The 21771-nt window shown below is 56.7% G+C and overlaps 3 protein-coding genes across 6 annotated transcripts in view; 1 reads left to right on the top strand and 2 right to left on the bottom strand.

The window, feature by feature from the left end:
• Window positions 1-42: 42 nt before the first annotated feature.
• Window positions 43-6080, bottom strand: GAA (alpha glucosidase). 2 transcript variants are annotated; one of them, XM_050981198.1, is made up of 19 exons: window positions 5664-6069; window positions 5311-5456; window positions 4853-5018; window positions 4399-4495; window positions 4192-4311; window positions 3945-4063; window positions 3696-3827; window positions 3482-3592; window positions 3227-3340; window positions 3043-3127; window positions 2837-2954; window positions 2526-2659; window positions 2248-2399; window positions 1862-2010; window positions 1641-1782; window positions 1357-1455; window positions 1026-1190; window positions 696-848; window positions 43-478 (listed from the first exon to the last, which is right to left on the bottom strand). In XM_050981198.1, exons 1-19 carry the CDS (start codon window positions 6045-6047, stop codon window positions 419-421), a joined length of 2646 nt encoding a protein of 881 aa, XP_050837155.1. In that variant the 5' UTR covers window positions 6048-6069; the 3' UTR covers window positions 43-418. The 2 variants fall into 2 exon arrangements, with proteins under 2 accessions (XP_050837155.1, XP_050837156.1); XM_050981199.1 differs by lacking the exon at window positions 696-848 and having other exon boundaries at window positions 5664-6080.
• Window positions 6081-6277: 197 nt separating this feature from the next.
• On the bottom strand, window positions 6278-16897 carry CCDC40 (coiled-coil domain containing 40). Its single transcript, XM_030233623.2, has 18 exons — window positions 16810-16897; window positions 15806-15878; window positions 15519-15679; window positions 14947-15030; window positions 14647-14866; window positions 14129-14286; window positions 13196-13318; window positions 12699-12820; window positions 11732-11975; window positions 11448-11630; window positions 10337-10582; window positions 9600-9813; window positions 8916-9085; window positions 8699-8790; window positions 8264-8384; window positions 7436-7618; window positions 7061-7219; window positions 6278-6671 (listed from the first exon to the last, which is right to left on the bottom strand). Exons 1-18 carry the CDS (start codon window positions 16825-16827, stop codon window positions 6372-6374), a joined length of 2871 nt encoding a protein of 956 aa, XP_030089483.2. The 5' UTR covers window positions 16828-16897; the 3' UTR covers window positions 6278-6371.
• A 158-nt stretch (window positions 16898-17055) lies between these two features.
• The window catches only part of TBC1D16 (TBC1 domain family member 16), a 28682-nt gene continuing 23966 nt past the window's right edge, over window positions 17056-21771 (top strand). For all 3 annotated transcript variants that reach the window (XM_030232094.2, XM_030232093.2, XM_030232092.2), the window contains exon 1: window positions 17056-17210. The gene's annotated coding sequence lies outside the window, so the exon portion shown is untranslated. The remainder of the gene's footprint in view (window positions 17211-21771) is intronic.

Raw genomic sequence — 21771 nt, 5'->3', positions numbered from 1 at the left:
TTCAGGCCCAAGAGAGGGCACAAGGACACTGCCTGGGGCTGCTCCCAGCAAACAGCAGCTTTATTCACAGTACTGCTCCCTCAGCCCCTGCACATCCCCCTCCCCAAAACCACAGCCTGCAGTCTGTGCCCCAGTTACCAGGTCCCAGAGTAACTGGTTTGCTGTCTCACAAGGCACTTGGGTCTTTTTTTCCCCTGACTTGATGATGGTGAGGTTTTCCCTGTCCCTGGGGGCTGTGCAAGGCCCCCCTCCCTCTGCCAGTGCAGTGCACACCCCTCCATCAACACCCAGGAGCCAGAGGGAGAACAAGGCCCAGGAGTGTGGGAAGAGCAGGACAGCTCGGGGTACAGGGGATGGGACAGATTTAGCCTCAGATTCCAGGGGAGCAGCACAGCCTCTACCTGTGACCCACGCTGGGTCAGGACCAGGAGATCACAAACTGCTCCCACATGGGCAGCGACACAGGGACTCTCAGCACCTGAGGGGAGAAGGAAGGTGAGAGCCAGCCAGGAATGTCAGAGTCCAGGGGAGTCCTGCCCCTCCCAGAGCCACAGCCTGGCACAGTCCTGGTCCCACAGATCCCCGGGAAGGGCACCCATGGCCCGGGCTGTGCCATGGCTGGGGCCAGACCCCACGGCTGCACTCCGGGTCTCTTCCTGTCACCACCCCTGCCCAGGCTGGGAGCCAGCACTCACCTGGGTGTCACTGCGGTAGGAGAAGTCACTGACGGTGGCACCGTTGGCCAGGACTCGCCGGGGAGGGCTGGTGACCCCCAGCACAGTGACAGCCTCCAGCAGGACCCCATCCAGGTGGGCGCTGGCCCGCAGCAGCAGGCTGAGCACGGCGTCCTGGGCACACGGGGATGGCACCCTGTGCTCCCAGCTCTCAGCCACCCCTGTGCACCCAGGGCTCCTCCAGGTGCCCCACCCCACCTCCTGCCCCTCTGCTGGCCACAGAGCTGACACAGATGTGCCAGGGCCACCAGGAGCCCTGCCCAGCCCCTGCCAGCAGCTCCCCGTGCTCACGTTGGAGGCCAGGAAGAGGAGCTCGGTGTAGTCGCCCCTCTCAAAGGTCTCCCAGCTCTCCCCATCGTCCCAGAACAGCTCTCCCCTGGCAAAGCCGTCCAGGGTCAGTGCCACCACCAGGGCCATGCCCTTCCCACGGGACTGGGCAGTGCTGAAGGCAGGTTCCTGGGGCATGGAGCAGGCACAGCTCAGGGCACTGCCACAGCCGTGCCCCCCTGCCCTGCAGCCACGGCTCCTCTGACACTGTCCTGGCAGCGGTGTGGGCACTGCTGCCCTCCCAGGCTGCTCAGGGAGGTCACCGTGGTGTCACCACAGAGCAGAGGGGACTCACCTGCAGGGGCAGGATGTGCCCTGCACGGACATGGACGTTGATGGTGTCCAGAGGTGCTGGCAGGAGGATCCACTGCCCTTTGCTGTGGATGGTGGAGTCCTACGTGCGGACAAAGGGAAGAGCAGGCACAAGGTGCCACATGGCAGGGGGACCCAGCTCAGTGGCAGAGCCCTCAAATGGCCACCAGCAAAGGCAGGTGAGGCACGAGACCCACACACAGCCCCAGGGGGCTGGTGGGATGCAGGAATGGGCACGAGGTGCCACAGCAAAGCAGGAGCACCCACCCCTGTGAGGCTGTACCACGTCCCTGCTGGGAAGTAGCCGCTGACTTTGGTCTGTCCTGCCTCCAGCACAGGGGTGACGAGCAGCCCCCCGCCCCACAGGAGCTGGCGGTCCACGGCCCAGGTGTTGGGGTCTGTGGGGAACCTGGGGAAGGAGAGGAGGGAGGGCAGTGCCAGGAGACCCTGCAGGCGCCCCCGCTGAGCCCGGCGGGGCTGGCACTCACTCGAGGAACAGGGGCCGTGCCACGGTCTGCCCAGCGCTGTGGGCCCGGTGGAACAGCGTGTAGAGGAAGGGCAGCAAGGAGTAGCGGAGGCGCAGGGCGTTCCTCATGGCAGCCTGGGCGGGAGGGCTGAAGGCAAAGGGCTCCTGCGGCTGTGGGGAGGGGCACGGCCCCAGGGGATGCTCAGCCCACGGGGAGGGGCACGGCCCCAGGGGATGCTCAGCCCACGGGGAGAGGAACGAGAGCACATTTCAGGGATGCAGGATGGACTCTCCTGGCACTGGGGCACACAGCCCTGCAGCTGAACCAGCCACCCCCCCAGGGTGGCAGGGCAGCCCTGGCTGGGCCCAGAGCCCCCTGCCCGGCGGGTGGGGGCTCCCAGGGCTCACCCGGGTGCCGTGGTCGTTGTGGTTCCTCATGAAGGGGTAGAAGGCGCCCAGCTGGGTCCAGCGCACGCACAGCTCCTCGTCGGTGTCGCCCAGGAAGCCGCAGATGTCGGCACCCACCAGCGGCACCCCGAAGAGGTTGAAGAGCAGCACCTCTGCAGAGGGCACAGAGGGCATCGGGGCTCTGCAGCACCCGGGGATGGAGCCTGTGGAGACGCCCCTGGCCGGGGGGCAAGGGGGAAGCAGGGCTGTGGGTGCAGGCCCAGTGGCCCACAGCCTACCTGGGATGGAGTAGTAGAGCTGCTGCCAGTCGCTGCCAACATCCCCTGTCCAGTGCCCGGCGTAGCGCCCGTGCCCAGCGAAGGTGGAGCGTGAGATGATGAAGGGACGCTTGCCCCGGACCCTCAGCAGAGCACTGGGAGTGGGAGGGGTCTGCTCAGCACCCCCCAGCTGGGCAAGGGGCTCAGGGCTCCCACAGTGCCCTGTGTTCCACACCAAACCCTCGCCCACCACCCGTGCCTGCCCACGCTGGGCCTCTCCCAGCTCTGCACCCCAGGATGTGCAGGAGCTGTGGCAGGAGCCCAGGGCTCACTTGTGGGAGGCGATGGCCTCGGTCAGCCCGTACAGGCTGTGCAGGTTGTAGTGAGAGGACAGGTACTGCTGGCTGGAGGCACAGATGGTCCCGGCCTGCAGGCGGCCCCCAAACACACCTGCAGGGGAGAGGTGGAGCTCAGAGCATCCCCCAGGCTCCCCCCACCTTCCCCAGAGCCCTGGGCAGGGCTGGAACCACTCCTGTACCTGGCACGTAGGGGGGATGCTCCAGGTTGTTGTTGGGGCAGCCATCCTGGGAGCCCTCCACGAAGTTGGACGGCTCATTCATGTCCTGGGAGGGAAGGAAAGGACAGGATGGCCCCGCTGCTGCACCGGGGCCCAGCAGAGTGCAGGCAGGAGCCAGGAACAGCAGCTGCACAGAGCCACTCACAAGCCACATGCCATCGAAGGGCACTTGTTCGTGGAAGTCCTTCACCATGTCGTGCCACCACTCGTGAGTCTCTGGGTTGGTGAAGTCAGGGAAGGCAGTGGGGCCTGGCCAGACCTGCAGGAGGGAGAGCATTGGGCAGAGCCCCCACCTTCAACCACGGCCCCCCAGAGGTTTCTCCCCCACTCTGGCGGTCCTGCTGCCACAGCCCCACTCGAGCCCCATGCCGTGGGCACCGGGGCTGCTCCCCACACGCACCTTCCCGATCAGGGGCTGCCCCGTGGCGTTCCGGATGAACACCCCTCGCTTCAGGCCCTCGTCGTAGGGCTTGTAGGTGCCAGGGGGCCCCGAGCTGCTGATCCCTGCATCCTGGAAGGGCACAAAGCCAGGGCAACAGCAGGGAACGGCCAGCCCTGCCCTCATCACCACCCCGGGGCAGCTGAAGCCGTGCCAGCCTGCCCGTGCAACTCACCACAATCATGATGTACCTCAGCCCGCGGCTGTGGAAGTCCCGCACCATCTCTGGGTAGTCCTTGAAGCTTTTCTTGTTGAAGGTGAAATCCCTCTTGGCATCTGCGTAATCCAGGTCGTTCCACTGCACATCCTGTGGATGGAGGCACCGGTGCTTGGGCAGGAGCAGGGACCCCTGTGCTGCTGTGGGACCCCCAGCCCAGGGGCTCCCAGCAGCCCCCCACGGCCCCTGGGAGCAGCCAGGACCTACCAGGGGGAAGCGAGCTGCTGTCATGTTGGCCACCACCTGCCGGGTGATGTCGGTGGAGGAGTAGCCCCAGCGGCACAGGTGGAAGCCCAGGCCCCAGTATGGGGGCATGAAGGGGAACCCTGGAGGGAGGAGGGTGGGTGCTGGCAGGGATGGCCCAGCCCTGGGCCACCCCAGAGCCCTGTTGGGCCACCCCAGAGCCTTGCTGGGCCACAAGGCTCACGGCATCCCGGCCGTGGCTCAGCCATACCAACCACATCCAGGTACTGCCGCACCACACTCTTGGGGTCGGGGCCCAGGAAGATGTAGAAGTCCAGGATCCCCCCTGTCGTGCGCCAGGTCAGGGCCGGGCTGGGCTGCAGGAGCACGTCTGGGGGAGCACAAGGGCCAAGGGAGGAAGCTGAGGATGAGGACAGGGCCAGGGCCAGGCCCACGCCCGGCGCCCCACGGGACTCACCCATGGCGTTGCTGTTCAGCAGAAAGACACCGTGGGCTGAACCATCGTCCTCCATCACCAGGTAGAAGGGGTGGGAGCCGTAGAGGTTGACATGGGGCTGGTAAGAGCACGGTGTGGTGCCAGTGAGGCTCTGCTGGAGACCCCCACACCCACCCGACCGCCCCAGCCTCTGGTCAGGAGCACCAGCAAACCCAGGGCTGTGCTCCCAAACTGTCACCTCAGCTGAGCCCTGCCCTGAGCCAGAGCCCTGCAAACACTCCCAAGCAGCACAGAGCTGCAAGGGGGACAAACCTGGGCCTAGGGACAAGGGTCCCATGGGCTTGTCCAGTGTTATGGCCGAGGCCCAGAGCTGAAGCAGCACACACACACACCTCCCCAGCCCCAGGAGAGGCCACAGGGCCACCCCAGGAGCTCCGATGAATCTGTGTCCCTTTCCCTCAGCCCCGCTCCGTACCGCAGGTGCCATGTCCCGATTCCAGAGGGTGACCCTGGTCCACGCTGTGTCAAGGAACAGCGGTGTCAGGTGCTCCCCCAGCCCCGAAATGAAATGGGAGGGCAGGGAGGTGGAGATCTGCAGGAATTGGTCTGTGAAGAAGAGGGGTGCGACCGTGGTGTTCAGCCTGAGGAGAGAGACGGAGACTCGGCCAACAGCCGGGAGGCAGGAACCGAGCTGGGCAGGGACACGGGTGCTCATCACCACGGGAAATAAAACCAAGTTTTGTCTGAGCTCTGGGATTCGTGGTTCCCTGCCCAGCCACGGAACTGCAGAGGGAGTCAAAGTAAAGTCCCCACAGCCACCCCACTGCTGTCCCCAGTGTGGCAGGTGAGCAGCAGTGTCCCTGCAGCCATCCCGGCACTGCGGGGCTGTGCGGGTTCCCAACCCGAATCCCTCGGGGGGCACAGGGCACTCACAGGACTCTCCCGCCGCGCCGCCGGCACACGACGAGGCCGAAGGGCTCCTGGCTGACCTGCAGCCCGTACAGCGTGGCCGGGGCTCGGCCGCGCACCCGCGGCGTGGCCAGCGGCACCTCATAGCGGGGCCGGGCGGCGTCCCGGAGCTGCGGGGAGAGCGGCAGCGGTCAGCGGGGAACGGGCACCGGGCACCGCCGGCCGGGCCGGGCCGCGTCCCGGAGCTGCGGGGAGAGCGGTCAGCGGGGAACGGGCACCGGGCACCGCCGGCCGGGCCGGGCCGCGTCCCGGAGCTGCGGGGAGAGCGGTCAGCGGGGAACGGGCACCGGGCACCACCAGGCCGGGCCGGGCCGCACCGTGAAGCGCAGGCGGGCCGGGGTCTCCAGCGCCAGCTCCAGCCGCAGCTCGTCCACCGCTCCCGGCAGGAAGGCGGCGGCCACGCGGCGCAGGCGGGCGGAGAAGCCGCTCTCGGTGGCCGTCAGGTTCTCGGCGCGGTAGCTGCGGTAGCCGCGGGGGAAGAAGCACCAGGGCGGGCCGGGCCCAGAGCGGGGCCCGGGCCCGGGGCTGTAGCAGCAGCCCCGCGCCTCGCAGCCCGCCCGCGACAGGAGCCGCTCGGGGCCGCAGTCGAAGCGGCCGCCCGGGGACACCTCGCAGGCGGCAGCGCCGGGGCCCCGCGCCGCGGCCGGGACCGGGACCAGCAGCGCCAGCAGCGCGGCCGCCAGCCCCGGGCCCGGCCCCATGGCCCGGCCTGCGCCTCCCGGCAGCGAGGACGCACCGACACCGGCACCGCCACCGCGCGGCCCCGCTGCTGCCGGGGCTGGGCCGCCTCCGCGCCGGGAAATCGGAGCTCCACCGGGGCGGGGCGGGGAGGCGGAGCTGCTTGGGGCAGAGAAAGTGAAACGTAAACACAAACATACCGAAAGGATTACAATGGTACGTCTGAAATAAACATTGTACTCGGCAAAGTAAATATTATACCCTGCACCTGCTTATCTATTTATTTATTTATTTATTTACAACGTCTGCAGCCTGTGGAAGAATATAAAAGATACTACATGTATTTTCTATGCTTCTGTTAGGCTTTCTGTGACCTGAGGTTCGATCTCAGGTGACGGGAGCTTGGATCTCTGTGACCCGAGCTTGGATCTCATGCAGTGACTGAGCCACTGCAGAGCCCTTTGGTGCTCGGGCTGCTCCTCCTGGATCTGCTGCACGATGGTGTTAATGGTCTGCAGCCGATCCTCCAGTTTCTCCTGCTGGTTCATGCACGCCTCTTCAGTGTGGCACACGGCCTTGTACTTCCCTTGTCTCAGTGCCTGCAGCTGCTTCTGGCGTGCCTGGTGGGCCACAATCTCCAACAGGTTCTGAGAAAAGCAAGAAGAGAAAGGGCTGTGGCAGCAGGAAAAGCACAGGTAGGACTTGTGTCAGGTGCCACAACCATCACTTTGACAAGGGAAGGATGGTGCTGAGAATTCCCCACCACAACAGCCAAACAGCACCCCCAGCCTGGGTGTTGGAGGGGTACAGATGTCACAGAAGTCCATAAATCAGAGAAATTCCCACATACATAAGGCAACTCTTGCCAGGACAGGGTTTCAATACGTCAAGCTGGCTCTTGGTGAGCCCCCAAAACGTGCTCAGGTAATGTGTGGCTCTCACACATTACAGCAGACCCAGCTGAGGACAGAGAGGAAGCAGAGGAAGCAGGAGGCTCTCTCTGGCTCACATGCTGTAGGGGAGTGGATGTGCTCACCCATCGTTTCTCGTTCTGAAGATATTCCCTGTCCAAGCTGAGGCTCTCGGTCTCAGCCTGGAGCTGGCACACTTCCTGCTGCTTTTCTGAAAAGTTGTCAGTGAGGGACTCTTGGATGGTCTCCAGCTCCTGCATGGTTTGGTTGCATTCATAAATGTTCTAGTAAATGGAAGAGAAGGGAATGGCAGATTTCAGTTCTCCAGCTCAGCTGCACTCCTGACCATCCTCCCAGGACTGGGTTTTGGGGCATTTTCAATGAATGATTTTCCAAGCCTGCCCCTGTGCTGGCACAGGGTGGCTGCTGTGCCCACTGCTGCTCACCACAAGGCCAGCCCCAGCTGTGTGAGCTCCCGCAGCCCCACTGTCCTCGCTCACCTCCTGGATTTCCCTGATCCTCTTCTTCAGATCCTGTGTCCTGCTCTGGAAGTCCCTCTGGGTGCTGTGTTTCAGTTTGCTCTGAGCCTCTGCCCGATCTGTTATTGTCTCTCTTTGGGAAACACACGCCTCCATTGCCCGAATCAGCATCTCCTGCTGCTTCTGCAGCTGCCCATAGCGCACCTGCCGTTTGCCAAGACACAAACCAGCCTCAGAATCCCAAATGTTTGCCAATAGCACCCAGGGAAGCTGTCCAGGGGGCACATCCCAGCAGCACAAACCAGATATATGGGACATGAGTGCCTGCAAGGCAGATTTGGTCCAAGTCCAAACCTGGTTTGCTGTGTGTGGATCTGGAAGGCAGAGGCCTGGATTATCAACCTGCCTACACCAATACTCCAAATCTTAGTCTGAACCTCATTAGCAAGAGCAGAAGCAGAAAAGCAGAAGCATTCTGAGAATGAAGGGGATGAGCTTCTCTGCCAGGAGAGGGAACACTTCCCCAAACCAGTGATTAAAGTGATGCAATATTTAGTAATCAACACTGCACATAAATCAGGGTCACATAATCAGGTGGCAGACATACTACAATTTAAATACATTTCTTGGGAGTATCCAGATCCTGCTGAGGCTGGCATGGGGAATGCAGGATGTGTGGGCTGGATGTGCTCAGTTCAGTCGAGCTGCAGGGGTTTAGAGTCCCACCCCAGGCCCTGAAGATGCCACTTCTCCAGCCTGTTTCTCATCTCCTGCCTCATGTTTCAGCCGCCCCAAGGCTGAGTACATTGGGTGGCTTCCCCTCCTCAGCCCCCCTTCCCAGTGCCTCACTTGCATCCTCCGAATCTCTGTTTTCATGTCATGGATCTCGCCGTGTTCCAACAGAGCATCTGTTGTTTCCCGCATCTCCTTTGCCAGCTGGAACTTCTTCTCCCACAGCAGGATCTGATGCCTTCAGAGAAGAAAGGGGAAGGAAGGAGAAAGTCAGACCCCCAGTGACCTGCCCAGTGCAGCACACTCACTGCCAGCTCCTGGCAGAGTCTTCCCACATGGATCTTGGCAACCTCCAGCTCACACACGCTGGAACTGTTAAAGCCAACATCCCCCCTGCTCCTGCTGCTTCCAGAGACTGCTGAAACACCTTTCAAACATTCATCCCCTTCTCCAGGAAGGCTAGAAGCACATTTGCTGGTGCCAGGTTTGGTGAGTGCAGGAGAATGGGAATGTGGACACAGTCCCACAGGACTGTGGCACTCTGGTACCTACTCTGCTTCTACCAGGCTGTTCAGGAGCCTTTCCTTCTCCTCAGTCAGTTTACTGTGCCTCTCCTGCATCTCCATGGATTCTTTTTCTGCTTCCTAGATTTGGGAAGAACAAAACAATATAGAGCTGTCAGGCTGAGAAGGTTTTCCAGGATCACTGTTTGTCCCTGATCTGCATGGGAGGCTGAGATCTGGGAATGAGGTGCCAGGTGCCTCAGTACCTTGAGAGACTGCACAAACTCGTTCTCTGTAACAATTCTGCCATTTTGTAGGTCTGCAACGCTGCTGTTGTTCTTGCTGATCAACGTGTTCAACTTTATCAAGTCATTTGACATGTTCTTCATGTGCCGTTCCACGTCCTTCTGCTCTTTTATTTCCTGCTGAATTTCATCTATGGGTGAAGAGAAAAAGGTCTTAGAATTCCCCTGAGCACTGGGCTGAACAGAGACAAGGTGTGACAAATGGCTGTCAGAGCTGGCAACACCTCAGGCAGAGCCACCCGTGTCCGATGAAACAATCCCAGCCAAAATGAATTTCCACAAGCTCAAAAATAAAAAAAAAAAGGATCTGAAAGAGACTCCTGTGGAAAAAAGTTGGGTTTGGTCCAGGAAAGTGCAGTCGTTGCTGGGGACATTTACCTGCCCACTACTTGCAAACCTTATTTACCAAGTGTAACAAGTAACATTGTCACTTAGGGTCTGACTGTCAGGACAGCAGGATCAGTCCTTAGAGAATGACCAGGCGCAATCAGCAGCAGTGCCTGGGCTGTGCTGTTCCTGCTCACACATGCCAGGAGCACTCTTTGGGGCAGGCCCAGCTTTTCCCACCTGTAACCCTCCCCTCCCTGTTCCCTCCCATCACAGATGGACATTTCAAGGCAGAGTTGAACTTTAAGGGACACAGACTCTCCAGGCGCAGTTTCCTCTGCTGCATGATGATGCTCTGCTTCTGCAGCGTGTCCAGGGAGGTGATCTGTTCCTCCTTCTCCCGTGTCAGCTTCACCAGCTCCTTCTGCTCACTCAGCCAGTACTTCTGCAATGTCACCGCCTCGGAGTTGCAGTCTTCTATCTGCTGGTTCAGCTTGTTGATCTCAATCTCCAGGGGCCCCAGTTCTTGCCCCTGTATGAGAGCAAAGTCTGGGCTAAATCAGGCAGAGGCTGCCTGAGTTGTTTACAGCATCTGGACATTCCCAAGTTTGCAGAGGATGTGCCACAGGACTCATTTCCCCATGGGTGTCCATAAGGTCTTACCCTGCCAGAGCCAGATCTGGGAGTCACCCCAAGAGGGCCAACCCTCAAACCACTGAAATCTCACTGCCTACCCCATTCTCCCCTCCTCAGTGTTTGCAGACTTTTCCAACAAGATCCTATTTACTCACTGATGCCATTTGGCATTTTGATCAGGTGCAGGCAAGTCCCTGAGGGATCTGTGCCAGGCACACCCTCATTTCACAATTCCCTTCACTGCATTATGAACTGATAAACAGAAACACCTGCATTAACCAATGCAGCTTTTAAATCACAGGGCTGGTGCCTCAATGTTTGAACTACCCAACACTTAACACAGTTACATTGATCAGGGACATCTGTGGCCACCACAAAGAATAAAATCAAAACTGGGACTGAAACACAAAAGTACCTACCCCCTGCTGAGAAAGAAGCATCTCCAGCTTCTTGTTGTACAGGCAGAGGATCCCTCCCTTCTTCTCAGCCAGGATCCTGGACTTTGCAATCTCATTTTCCTGGCAGGTGATCTGTTCATTCACATTTTTTATTTCTTTGTCCACCTCACTGAGTGTTTTTTGGTGAACTGTAAGCCTGCAGCTGGTATTGGTTGCATTCAGAATAATCTGGGCCACATCGTTCTCAACCTTGTAAAAATGCAGCTCCTGGGAATATCAAGAGAGAAAACACATCACTGTCCCCAGCAGCCCCTTGTTGGGTTGTAATGCCACTTGTCCAGCTCAGGACTCAGGGGACTGAGATTCTACTCCCAGGTCTCTACCACAAGCTCCTTACCCTCTGTGCACCTTTACTTCTGCATCAATTGCCAGGCAATACAATATCTACCTCTCCCACACAGCTGCTGGAAAGCATTAAGGATCCTAAACATTCCAAAAACCTTTAAGAGACTGATCCCTTCTGCAATGACCCCTTGCCCAGCTGTCTCCAGTTACCTGCCACCAGTACCAGGACATCACAGCATTGTCCCTTCTCCAGCACACCTGGCACACACACCTAACAACCAGCACAGCACTCACAGGGGTGAGAAGGGCTGGGCTCAGCTTTCTAATCCTTCTAAGTGACCCAGTTATACACTCCCAGAGAGAGCAATTTATCATGGATTAAAGGTTGGACTGTTCCTTGGATCTTCCTCAGAACTGAGAGCTGCCTGCATCCCATTCCATGATGAATTACAGAAATGAAAATTAGCTAAAATTAGATTACAGAAGTACCACAGGTCCACTGTTTTTCTTTAGTACACAAGAAATGCTAGTACTTTATAGTACATCCTCATCACGTTGCCCATTTTTTAAGCAAAGGACAGTGTGGTTTGTGTCAGGCCTTTTTGGCCGAGCTCTCCACACACACCAGAATCCTGCAATAAGATCACAGGGAGAACCAGACTGGAGAAGCAAACTCAGCAGAGCTTCAATGCAGACCTGAAACCATAACAAAGTCACTGACAAAGCCTGCTGGGGACCCAGTGCTGCAGTGGCTCCTGCCCTGCCCTCCCAAGGGGGGATGCCATACCAGGTCGCTTTTTCTGCTCCGAAGTTTCTCAGCCAGCTGGGAGAAGTGCTTTGCAACTTTGCTGGATAGCTTCTGGTCCTGAAGCTTTGTCATGATTTCATTCTCTAGCTGCTCGTTGGCATAAGTTCCCTTCTCTATACCCTTCCTGATGGACAGCAACTCATTCATGTGAGCAGCCTGGTCCTGAAAGGTTGGAAAACAGACACAGGATCACTGCAGCTGTCTGAGGAAGGGCATTCAGTTCAAGTATTCAAAAGGATTTGTGTTCCATGGCCTCTCCTCACCATCCTGGTCCTGCTGAGGGCCTCCTCTGTCTCACGGAGAACACGAGTGTAGGTGCTAGTCTGAGCCTGCAGGGCCTCCTGCTCCAGCAGGCACTGGGCAATCAGTTTCCTTGTCACACTGGCATCATTCTGGGACCGGTTCAGGAGCCTGACAAGATTTTCATTCTTCTCCTCCTCCTTCCTGATGGACCTCCCACAGCCATGGATGTCCCCTTCTAGGGACTTGAGGTCACGTCTGTAGTTGCTGGAGGGGCAAAGAGGATGGAAATTCATCACAGGGATTGGTGCTGAACAGCCACCCACAAATTCCTCTTTTCAAGCATGTTATTGCAGCAACTACTGCCCAAGAAGGAAGAAGTTTGTAAGGGCTCAGCTGCTGTGACAGAGCAGAGTCAGCAGGAGATGGATGGAGATGTTAAGATTTAAAAGTAAATGTGTGTAGGGAAATTGATTCCTTCTTTCCGTGCTGTCCCAGCCCCCATTCGGACCAGGATGTCACCATATAAAAGCAGATTGTTTGTTCTCAGAGAATCAGTCAAGCTTTAAGGCTCATGAGCAAATAAACACTTGCTCTGGCAATACAGAGAGGTTTTTCTGAACGTTTCCAAAGGCCTCACAAAACCCTGATAATGAGAGATAAACCCTTCCTGACACCCAGGTCGTTCGAGTAAGAAATGTTGCAAAGGTGAGAGAACTCTTTTAAAGGGATAAAACACAACCATAAAAACTCTAAGCAGCTTCAAGAACCCCCCACATTCTGAGGAAGAGATGTGGGTAGGATAAAGAAAGCAGCAACAAAGAAAGTGTTTCTCATCCTTTAAATTTATTATGTACTTGAGAGCAGGGAACTTGTTCTGCCTGACATGCCCTGCTGAACCCCACAGGAGACCAAACCCCCTGGAATCCCCTTCTAGAATCCCTCCTGCCCAAATCTGAGGTGTCCTCAGGGCCTGGTTTCAGACCATACCTCAGCAGCTCCTGAGTGACAACATAGGCCTCATCTCTCTGCTTCATTCCAGCCAAGCTGCTGTTCCAGTGGTCCATCAGTTTCTTTTTCTCCATGTTAATAGCCTGGACCTCCAGACCAGCCTGGGGAACAGAGAGATGGCAGACAGGATGAATCTACACAGTGTTAAAAAAAAAAAAATGTGATACAATACAATTTTTTTTCTTTTCCTGTTCATAATGTACTGAGCAGGATCAGCTTCAACTCCATGGCTGATTCATTTCTCAGCAGCCCACAGAGCACAGGTCTGCATGAAAAAACTGCTGAGAAGGCCAGGAGGAAGTGATTTACAGGCACTTCTTAAGGACAAAGGAAAAGAAAAAAACCCTCCTCATTCTTCCAAACAGGAACAAACTGTGAAACTCTGTCCCACACTGTGCACACCATGTGAGCACGGGCCAGAGGGGTCAGCCCTGCCAGAGGGAAATATTAACCCCAAGGGACATGTCCCCTCCTACCTCAGTGATTGCCTGCCGGGTCACTTTTGTGTCCTCTGCCTGGGCCACAAGCTGAGCTTCAAACAGAGCAATTTGTTCCTGGAGCTGCTGGACTCTCCTTGTCAGCTGGTCCAGGAAAAGGTCCTACAGAGCCAGAGCCAAACAGTCCAGGGTGAGCCACGGAACCTCGGTCTAAACCAACTGTATCCTACAAGAATAATGTCAGCTAAAAATGGAATTTAAACTGGCAGCTGAGTTAGGTTGGAGTCCTACTGAAACTTTCCTGTCATGCACAAAGGGCTCAGGACTGCAGCAGGGATGACTTGCAGGAGAATGAAACCTTTGCTGTTTATTATTGCAGTTGCAGCAGTAAATTGATAGGTCAGCTCTGAAGACACAATCCCTCCTGTCAGCACTGAGTTCACCTGTCCAGCTACTGGGAATCTTAGTCATGTATATTTGAAAATCCTCTGTGAAAACCCCCCTAAACCCACTGTACTTCAACAGTTTGCACGGAATTCTGCAGAGCAGTACCCGTGGATTGTGTCCTGGAAGGCAGCAGAGGGAGCTCCAGCACCGACTGGCTCTGCTCATTCCCAAAGTTCACTTTCCATTGTGAAATTCTGTGATTCAGAACCATTCTCAAGACCTGTACCCATGACATTTCTTCATTAAATATCCTCCTTCCCCCACACCCCTTCTCCTCGAGTGAAGAGTGATTTACTGTCCTGAGGCTTGCAAACCCTCTGGGCAGTGTTGCCATCCTGGAGCAGGCAGGGCTTCTCCTCCTTTTCAGAAAAACCTCTGGATTTTTTTTTTACCAGTTATTTGAGAAAAACATCCCCACTCATTTTCCACGATTCAATTGCTCTAGCCTTCCTCCTGACAAGGTGGAACATCCTCCAGGACTGACTGCTATCATTTACTTATTTCAAAGACAGCTTTTCTTGGTACCTGTTTTTTCTTTTCCACCTCAGCCTGGATCCTGTCTGCCTCAGCCCTCCTTGCTGACTGTTTCATCAGTAAAAGCCTGTGATACATCTCCTGGTCCATGCTCTGCACATAGAGGAGCTCCAAGGCCAGGTTTTCAATCTGGGTCTGCATTGTAGAAACTGGGGGGACAAGAGGCAAAATAGTTACAGAGGAGTTTGTTTGTAGGGTACAGCTTAAACAGAGATAAAAGAGAAAGAAATACAGAAGCTCCTGAAACAAAACCTCTCACACATCAAATAACCAGCCCTCCCCAGCATACACATTTACATCAGCTTTGAGTACAGCTCCACAACCAAAGATCCTGGCAAGCAATTCCTGGACTCCCAGCTCACAGAATTCCAGGAGAATCCACGAAACTTTTCAATGAGCGCATTATTCCTGATTCATTATCTTACTGCACTTTCCAATCCAGTGCTTGCCTTAAATTCCAAATAACTTCTCCACACAGCCCTAGAACTGGGAAACACTGCCCGGGTCACCTTTCTTGCGTTCCCCCTCGGTGCTGTGACACATTTCCTTGTGAGCAGCCCTGAGGGCCTGCAGCTCCTCCTCCAGCTGCTGCCGCGCCGCCGCCGCCTGCCACCAGCGCTCCTGGCTCTTCTCCAGCTCCATGTCCAGCTGCCCCAGCTGCTGCTGCGCCCCATAAAGGATCACCCCCAGCTCTTCCCTCTGCTCCTTGCTGCTCTTCATGGCTGATCTCTGCAGACACAAGAGGGGGGAGCTGTGTCCCAGCAGCTTGGGCAGGAGGGGCTGTGGGGAGGCAAGGGGGGGCTGTGTACCATTCCATGCAGGTCTAGGTTCACTTGTTCTATCTGCTTGGTGAGGTAATTCTTCAGGGCAGCCTGGAATCTTGTCATCAGAGGCTGTAAAGGACAGTAGTAAAGCTTATTAATATTAATACTTGTGTAAATAGATTACAAAGATGCCTCATTTCTAGGTCCCCCACTCAATAAAACATCTTATTTCTGCCACTTGTGTGCTTATTTCAGCTACACTCCCTGCAAGTGAGAGATGTTACAGGGTGGGTTTGTGCTGATGCCAAAAAGTGAGAATGTTTGAAAATGAGAACCATGCCAGAAGAGCTACACCTGAGAACCCCCCTTGCTGCAAGGAGTTCTCTTGCAGGGGCACTGCAGGGAGCAGATTTACCCACTGCACTGCTCACTTCTGAGCCTGCACCTCTAGGGTCAGGACTGAGTGGCACAGGCAGCAGTTAATATTCTGGCAAAACTGATTCTCACACTTTTCCCACACAGCGCAGCAGAACAGCCACTGCTTACAGCTCACCTCACAGGTTTCAGAGAAACACAAACACCAGCCCTGCAAAGAACAAGATTTGAAGATTTCTCACGTGTTCTGGGTCCAGGATGAGCAGCTCTGCTTCTCCTTTTTTCCCCCTCCGTTTTCTCCTCTCAGGTTCCTCGGCTGCCTTCTCCCTTCTTGGGCTGCCATGGTCACTGGGGAGCTCAGAGCTGGGCCCTGCATGGTGAGAGCTGGGTCCTCCTCCACTCCCTGGGCCACAGAGAAGGAAAAAGGCAAAGCAGCAGCATCAGATTTCACAGCATTGTGCCTCTGGCTGGATTAACAAGGACCAGAAAGGGACAGGAGCAGAGCTGTGCTCCAGAGCTGTGGGGGTACCTGGCTCAGCTGCAGGTGCCCCCGAGGGAGGGGGAGAGGCTCCTCCACCTGGGCCTGGCTGTTCCATGTCACCCTGGGCAGGGGGACAAAGGTTGGTCACGTTCTGCATTGTCTGGGAAAATCTCAGGAGGTTTTTGCTGAGACATAAACCACCTTTTCCATCTAGCTCTATTTACCCCTAAAGATCTGCTCATTTTTGTCACGGGACATGAGCAATGCAAGTAAAGGATCAGCACAAGGGCCTGGCCAGCCCAGACACTCCCAAAATATCATTATAGTGTCCCTGCAGGGGCAATGCCTGCTTGCTCCTCCAGAGGAACAGACTCTCCATTGCCATTCTTCCCTGGCCTGGCACACTGCACAGGTGAAAAGCAGAGCAGCACATTGCCATTTGCATTTAATTCTAATGCTGTCGTATTTTCTGCCACAAGGCGCAGAAGTTTAATTTAGAAGTTTAATCTCATTTACAAAAACAGTCACCCAGCAAGCCCTGAGACTGTAAAGATCCCGACAAAACTTCTCCACACCACTTACAGTTCCACGTGCTAATAGTTTGCCTCTATTAAAAAAAAAAAAAAACCCTTACAGATTTATTAAAGAAATCCATCCAGCACAAGACGCAGCCAAATTATTCTGGCTCTTCTTCCTCTCTTTCTATTTAAAGAGGGGTGAGCAGCGGGACTGGACACGGGGCATGCATCGGGGAGGTACCGGGACGTGCCAGACGGTACCGGGCCGGCAGTGGAGGGGACGGGCAGTGCCGGGCTGCAGTGGAACCGGACCGGGCAGTGCCGGGCCGTGGTGGAAGGAACGGAAGCGGGACGGGACGGGAGGGGAGAGGAGGGGACGAGACGGGCGACCCGGGGAGCAGTGGAGCTGACGGACGGTACTGGGGGGGATGGGATGGCATGGATAGCACGGGGCAGGCCGGCGGAGGAGCACCCGGCGGGCAGTCCCGGGCAATCCCTCCCGGCCCGGCCCGGCCCGGCCCGGCCCCGACTCACCCGCTGCGGCTCCGCCATGTTGCCGTTGCCAGGCAACGCATCAACACCCGCTCACGTGACCGCCCGGGCCGCACCACCGCAGCCCGCGGGGGGGGCGGGGGGCTCGGGCCGCACCATCCCCGGCGCGCGGGGGGGCTCGGGCCACGCTCCGTCCCTCGCCAGCCCCGGTTCCGCCCGCGGGCCCCGGTACCGGCACCGGGCGGGTCCCCTGTGCTCTCCTCGGGCCGAGCAGCGCCGGGCCGGGCGGACGGGCGGGGCCGCCGGGCGGGCACAGCCCCGCGGGCCGGACGGAGCGGGCGGGCGGCGGCAGCGGCCCCGCGCAGGGCCGGGAGCGGCGGCGGCGGTTCCGAGTCCCCCCCGGGCTGGGCAGCGCCGGAGCTTCCCCGGGCTCGTCTGTGCCGGTACAGCGGGGCCGGGCCGGGCTGGGGGCGGCGGGGCGTGGGGGCCGGGTGATCCTGTAGCGCTGCCCCGGGATCGCCGGGCCCGGCACCGGGATCCTGCCGGTACTCGGGCAGGTCCGTGTTTGATCCCGCTCTTTGTCCGCCCTTCCCACGGCGGAGCCCCGCGGAGGGCGGCGGGAGCGGGCGGGTGCTCCTGGGGTCGGGATCCTGTCCGGGGGTCGGGATGCTGTCTGGGGATCGGGATGTTATCCAGGAGTCGGGATCCTATTCGGAGGTCGGGATGCTGTCTGGGGGTCGGGATGCCGACCGGGGGTCGCGATGTTATCCAGGAGTCGGGATGTTATCCGGGGGTCGGGATGTTATCCGGGGGTCGGAATGCCGACCGGGGGTCGGGATGCCGCCGGGGGCGCTGGTTGAAATCGAAATAGTTCTTAAACTTTCTCTTCTGTTCTTTCCGTGCTGCTCCGTGCAGTTTGGGGTGTTTCAATGTTTTCCTTCCTTTTGGGGACCTGGTCTTCTCGCAGTTGACCTCAACATCTGCCTGAGCCCTGTTACCAGCGGGGAAGGTGGATGGAGGACCATGGGCAGTGGTTTGAGGAGCAGGCAGGGGTTGTGGGGTGCTGCACTGCTCTCTGTGCTGCTGACACTGTAAAATAACTCGGCTGCTTCTCTGGGAGATCTGCCCTTTCGGGTCTCGGGCTTGTCTTGCAGAGGTACTTTGTTCTTAGCTGCTACTGGGAACAGGAAGAAAAAGGCAAGTCTGGGTGTCCGGGTGGCAGAGGTGGTGCGTGGTCTGATGTCTGTCCCACTGAGAACAGAGCAGTCAGCTCGCCCACCGAGCTCTGATCCACACTGCTGGACTTTGAGCTGCTGCTTTTTGAGGATCGAGTCCTGAGGGTGTTATCGGGACACAGCAACAGGATGTTGGAAATAAAAAGCCATAAAAGCGTTTCCTGTGGCCCGAGCAGTGCAGACAAGTGGCATGAAAGGCTGGTAAATCAGGGACAGAGGGACATGTGGCACACACAGTGCCTCAGTGACAGCGTGTGCTGTTGGTGAGTTTGGTGCTGGGGATGGGTGAGTTTTGTTTGCCTTTTGTTTGCTTTCTGTTTGCTTTCTGATGCCTGAGCAGGTGTGGCTGGGAGCAGCCAGCCCTGACACAGCATTCCCTTTCCCTTTCCATCCCTGGAGTCACAGCCCTGCAGATTCAGGCTGCTGCCCCATTTTTACCTGCTCAGCTGAGGTGCATCTGAGCAAAGTCAGTCCCACTGTAGTGACTGCCTTTGGACTTGTTCAGACTGTGGCTGTTCCCTTCCCTCTGCTCTTGCTCCGTGAGCCACTGCTACTCCAGCAGGGCAGCAATGAAACACTTCTTGGTGACCTACATAATTCTCCCCATGAGATGGGATGACTTCAGAGTGGCTCCCCATGGTAAATGCTTTTCCTTGGTTTGGCTGGATCCTCTTAACTGGCTCCAGCTAGGGAGGAGTTTGGAAAGCTTTTCTCTTTATATTCCCAATGTCAAGGTATTGTAATACAAAGGAAAGGTTGTACAAGGGCTCTCATGTGCCCGCAGAGGAGCAGAGATCAAGTGAGTGACCAGCTGACAGTGGCCCAGCAGATCCACCCGGGGGATGGAGGAGCTGAGTCCTGACTCCAGGCTCCATACTCCAGTTGCTCTGTGCTTGAGAGTTCCAAACCTGGCACTTGCTGTTCCCAAGAGGGGAAAGAGGATTCCCTGGATTGTGCAATGTCTGAGCCCCACTGCTGCAGCAACTCTGCACTCCTTAAATATGCAAAATTAAATTCCAGTTATTAAGGGCAAGAAAGAAAATGAGCCTGTTGTGTTTTTCTTTCCAAAGACATTTCATACTTGAGCATGGTGCTGCTGTTTGCCAGCTCGTGTTTCTGGCCGTGCCCAGACACGCTGCAGGTGTCGCGTTTCCCCTCCGGCGCCCTGCAGCTCGGTTGTGTGGCTGGGAAAGCCAATGTGCCCCGTCAGCCGGAGCGCACAGAGGGCTCAGCCCTGGAGCTGTGGCTGCTGCCAGCCCAGGCTGCTGGCCCTGCTCCGGGCTGGGCTCCTCGGGGACAGGAGCGGGGTGCCCCCGGTGCCTGGAGATGTGCCAGGTGTGTCAGAGTGTACCCCGCGATGCAGCAATCTCGAGCCACCAAAGGCAGCAGCCTTTGGAGCAGCAGCAGGTGCCAAGTGAGATCCTGTGCCAAGGCAAACAGGATCCTGGGGATGGTTCTGAGCAGGGAAGGGCATCCTGGGGAGCCAGCAGCCGGTGCAGGGCTGGATGCTGCTGGCTGGAGCTGGACAGGCTCTGGGGAAGAGGCTCCGTGGGTGATTGCAGGAATTGGCTCCCCAGCGCTTTCTCACTCACCAAGCTGAGAAGTGCTGGCACCGGCTGGGAGAGCAGCCAGGGCTGTGTGAACAGACACAGGAGCTGGAGAGAAGATTTTTAGTGGCAACGGTTGATGTGTGGGAGAAGAAAATGTGTGTGTGCTTAATAAATATTGGCACTCAGCAAGAGCTTATCAGCTAACGCAGTGCTTCAGCTTCTGGAGAGCTGAGCTGGCTCTGCCATACTCGGAAGAATCCCCACAGATCAGCAGATAAATACGAAATTAATATGAAAAACGGGGTTTTTTGAATGGTGCTGATTTACTGCTGCCTGAGGTGTGGGATGGTTCCTGCTGCTTTCCCAGAGGCAGCAGCAGTTCCTGCCTCTCCCCACGACCCAGGCCCCACAGATTGTGTGTGCAGATGTTGTCCCACGTGGAAAAGGGCTGAGAATACAGCAAGCCCCACAGATTTGGTCTCTGTGATTTGCTGCTTTGTGTTGTATGAACTCCTGTGTTTTAGAAAGGAGGTGCACTTTCCCAAGCTGGGTTTCAGGGACTTTTGGGGCTGTACCAGTAGATTAGATGACCTTCAGAGGTCCAGTCCACCATCTGGACCCCACTGGGACTGACTGGATATTTATTTCTGTGGCCTTTGAAACCCCAGTGTTGTAAATGGCCCCTTGGGGTTCCCTGTTTTGGTGCACCATTGTCCCAGCTGCTAAAATGACAACTCCAGTATTCCTTGCCACAGTTCAGCTGCCCTACAGCTTCTCCTGTCCTTCATCGACAGCTCTTCCTTTCTTTGGCAGTGACAGCTCCCGTGTGTGAAGACTTTTAATACATTTCCCTCACTTTTATCTTCCCTTGGCAATCTCTCTCCCTGGCCCAGATAACTCTTGTCACCCTCCCTGAAACTGTCCTGTGACTCACATCTGTTTTTCATTAATCCTTCAACCAAAGCTACAGAGAATTCCCTGGCCTGTGAGAACAGTGCAAGGATTGAGTTTCCTGGTGATATTTATATATCCCAGAGTGTCTGGCTACTGTCTGCTGCACTGCAGTGGTCTCTGATTTCTGATGTGCAGCTCTTCTGCAAGGCAAGTCCAACAGACTGAATTTCTGAGCTGGCAGGACACTGTATTCCAAACATTTTGTCTTTTTTTTTTTGGTTTCCTCTTCCCAGCCGTGTGTACCTGCAGCGCCTTCCACCTGCACATGCAGGCAGTGCTGAACAACAGGTGCTCTGCAGGATCAAAGCAAGACCTCCCTTTAAATTCCTCTGGCTTTCCAGGGAGCAGCTTTTGATCTTTACCTGTCTCTTTGTTCTTTCTGTGCCTGCTGAAGGCTCATTAAGTTCTGCCTCTGTTGGCAGAGACGTCCTGACCCTCCCCTGCCTCCCTGGGATCACCCAGAGAGCTGCAGCAGGACATCACACGCCCTCTTGTTTCTCAAGTACCTCTCCAGCTCCCGTCCACTGTGCTTCCTGAGGAACCACTCCCTGGCCAGCTGGTGCCTCCTTCCTCCTGTGCATCCACTGATTTTTGGGGCTCTGAAGAAGTCACTGACAGGGATGAAAGTGTGTGCTGCTGCAGCCAGTGTTGTGCTGACAGGTGACCCTGCCCAGGTCACACATCCCTGCCCCTGACTCCCCTGGCCCTGTTTGGAAATAGCATGTTGTAACTCAGTGGGGGAAAGGAGAAGTTGCACCAGAATTTACTGTCTGTTCTTGCAGGGTGCAATGAGAGGAAAGGTGATTTTTGCTCCTTAAATGTGGTTGAGGCAAATGACTTTCTGCCAGGTGTAACCCAGAGCCTGAAACTGTGGATTTTGGCAGTGTGGACAAGAATGAGATTAGGGCTTGGCTGGTGTTTAGTTTTTGGGGCTGAGGCAGGAGGCTACATGTGTCTGGTGCTAGAAGGAGACAGGACTGTGCAGGACTTGCAGAGTGATTCTCTTATCCTGAGCCCTTGCTGGTACAGAGCAGGGCTGAGGCTCCTCCATCAAGCCCAGCAAAGGCTGAAGCACAGGAACTGCCTCTGCTGTGATTCGAGCTGACAGATGTGGCCACTGCAGTTAAACCAATAGTTTGTCCTTTAATGAAGGCTCTGTCAACAGCTTGGCAGTCTCATTTGCAGTCTCCTGCATGTACCAAACTGTCAGAGGCAGAACAGCTATTTTACCTCGCTGCAGCCCTCTGCCCTTTGGGGGATGCCCC

The sequence above is a fragment of the Serinus canaria genome, chromosome 18 (assembly GCF_022539315.1).
Source record: "Serinus canaria isolate serCan28SL12 chromosome 18, serCan2020, whole genome shotgun sequence".
NCBI lineage: Eukaryota > Metazoa > Chordata > Aves > Passeriformes > Fringillidae > Serinus > Serinus canaria.
The sequence above is the reverse complement of the archived record's forward strand: the minus strand, read 5'-3'. Positions and strand labels throughout refer to the sequence as shown.

What these genes read in the sequence shown, in the direction of transcription:
- GAA (XM_050981198.1), bottom strand. Translation starts at nt 6,047, where the DNA reads ATGGGGCCGGGCCCGGGGCTGGCGGCCGCGCTGCTGGCGCTGCTGGTC. An exon ending in CAGCAGCTCGCTTCCCCCTG is followed by an intron (nt 3,828 to 3,944) that starts GTAGGTCCTGGC and finishes CTCCATCCACAG; the next exon opens with GATGTGCAGTGGAACGACCT. An exon ending in GCATCCCCCCTACGTGCCAG is followed by an intron (nt 2,955 to 3,042) that starts GTACAGGAGTGG and finishes TCTCCCCTGCAG; the next exon opens with GTGTGTTTGGGGGCCGCCTG.
- CCDC40 (XM_030233623.2), bottom strand. An exon ending in GGCACCTGCAGCTGAGCCAG is followed by an intron (nt 15,680 to 15,805) that starts GTACCCCCACAG and finishes TCTGTGGCCCAG; the next exon opens with GGAGTGGAGGAGGACCCAGC. An exon ending in TCATCCTGGACCCAGAACAC is followed by an intron (nt 15,031 to 15,518) that starts GTGAGAAATCTT and finishes TGTCCTTTACAG; the next exon opens with CCTCTGATGACAAGATTCCA.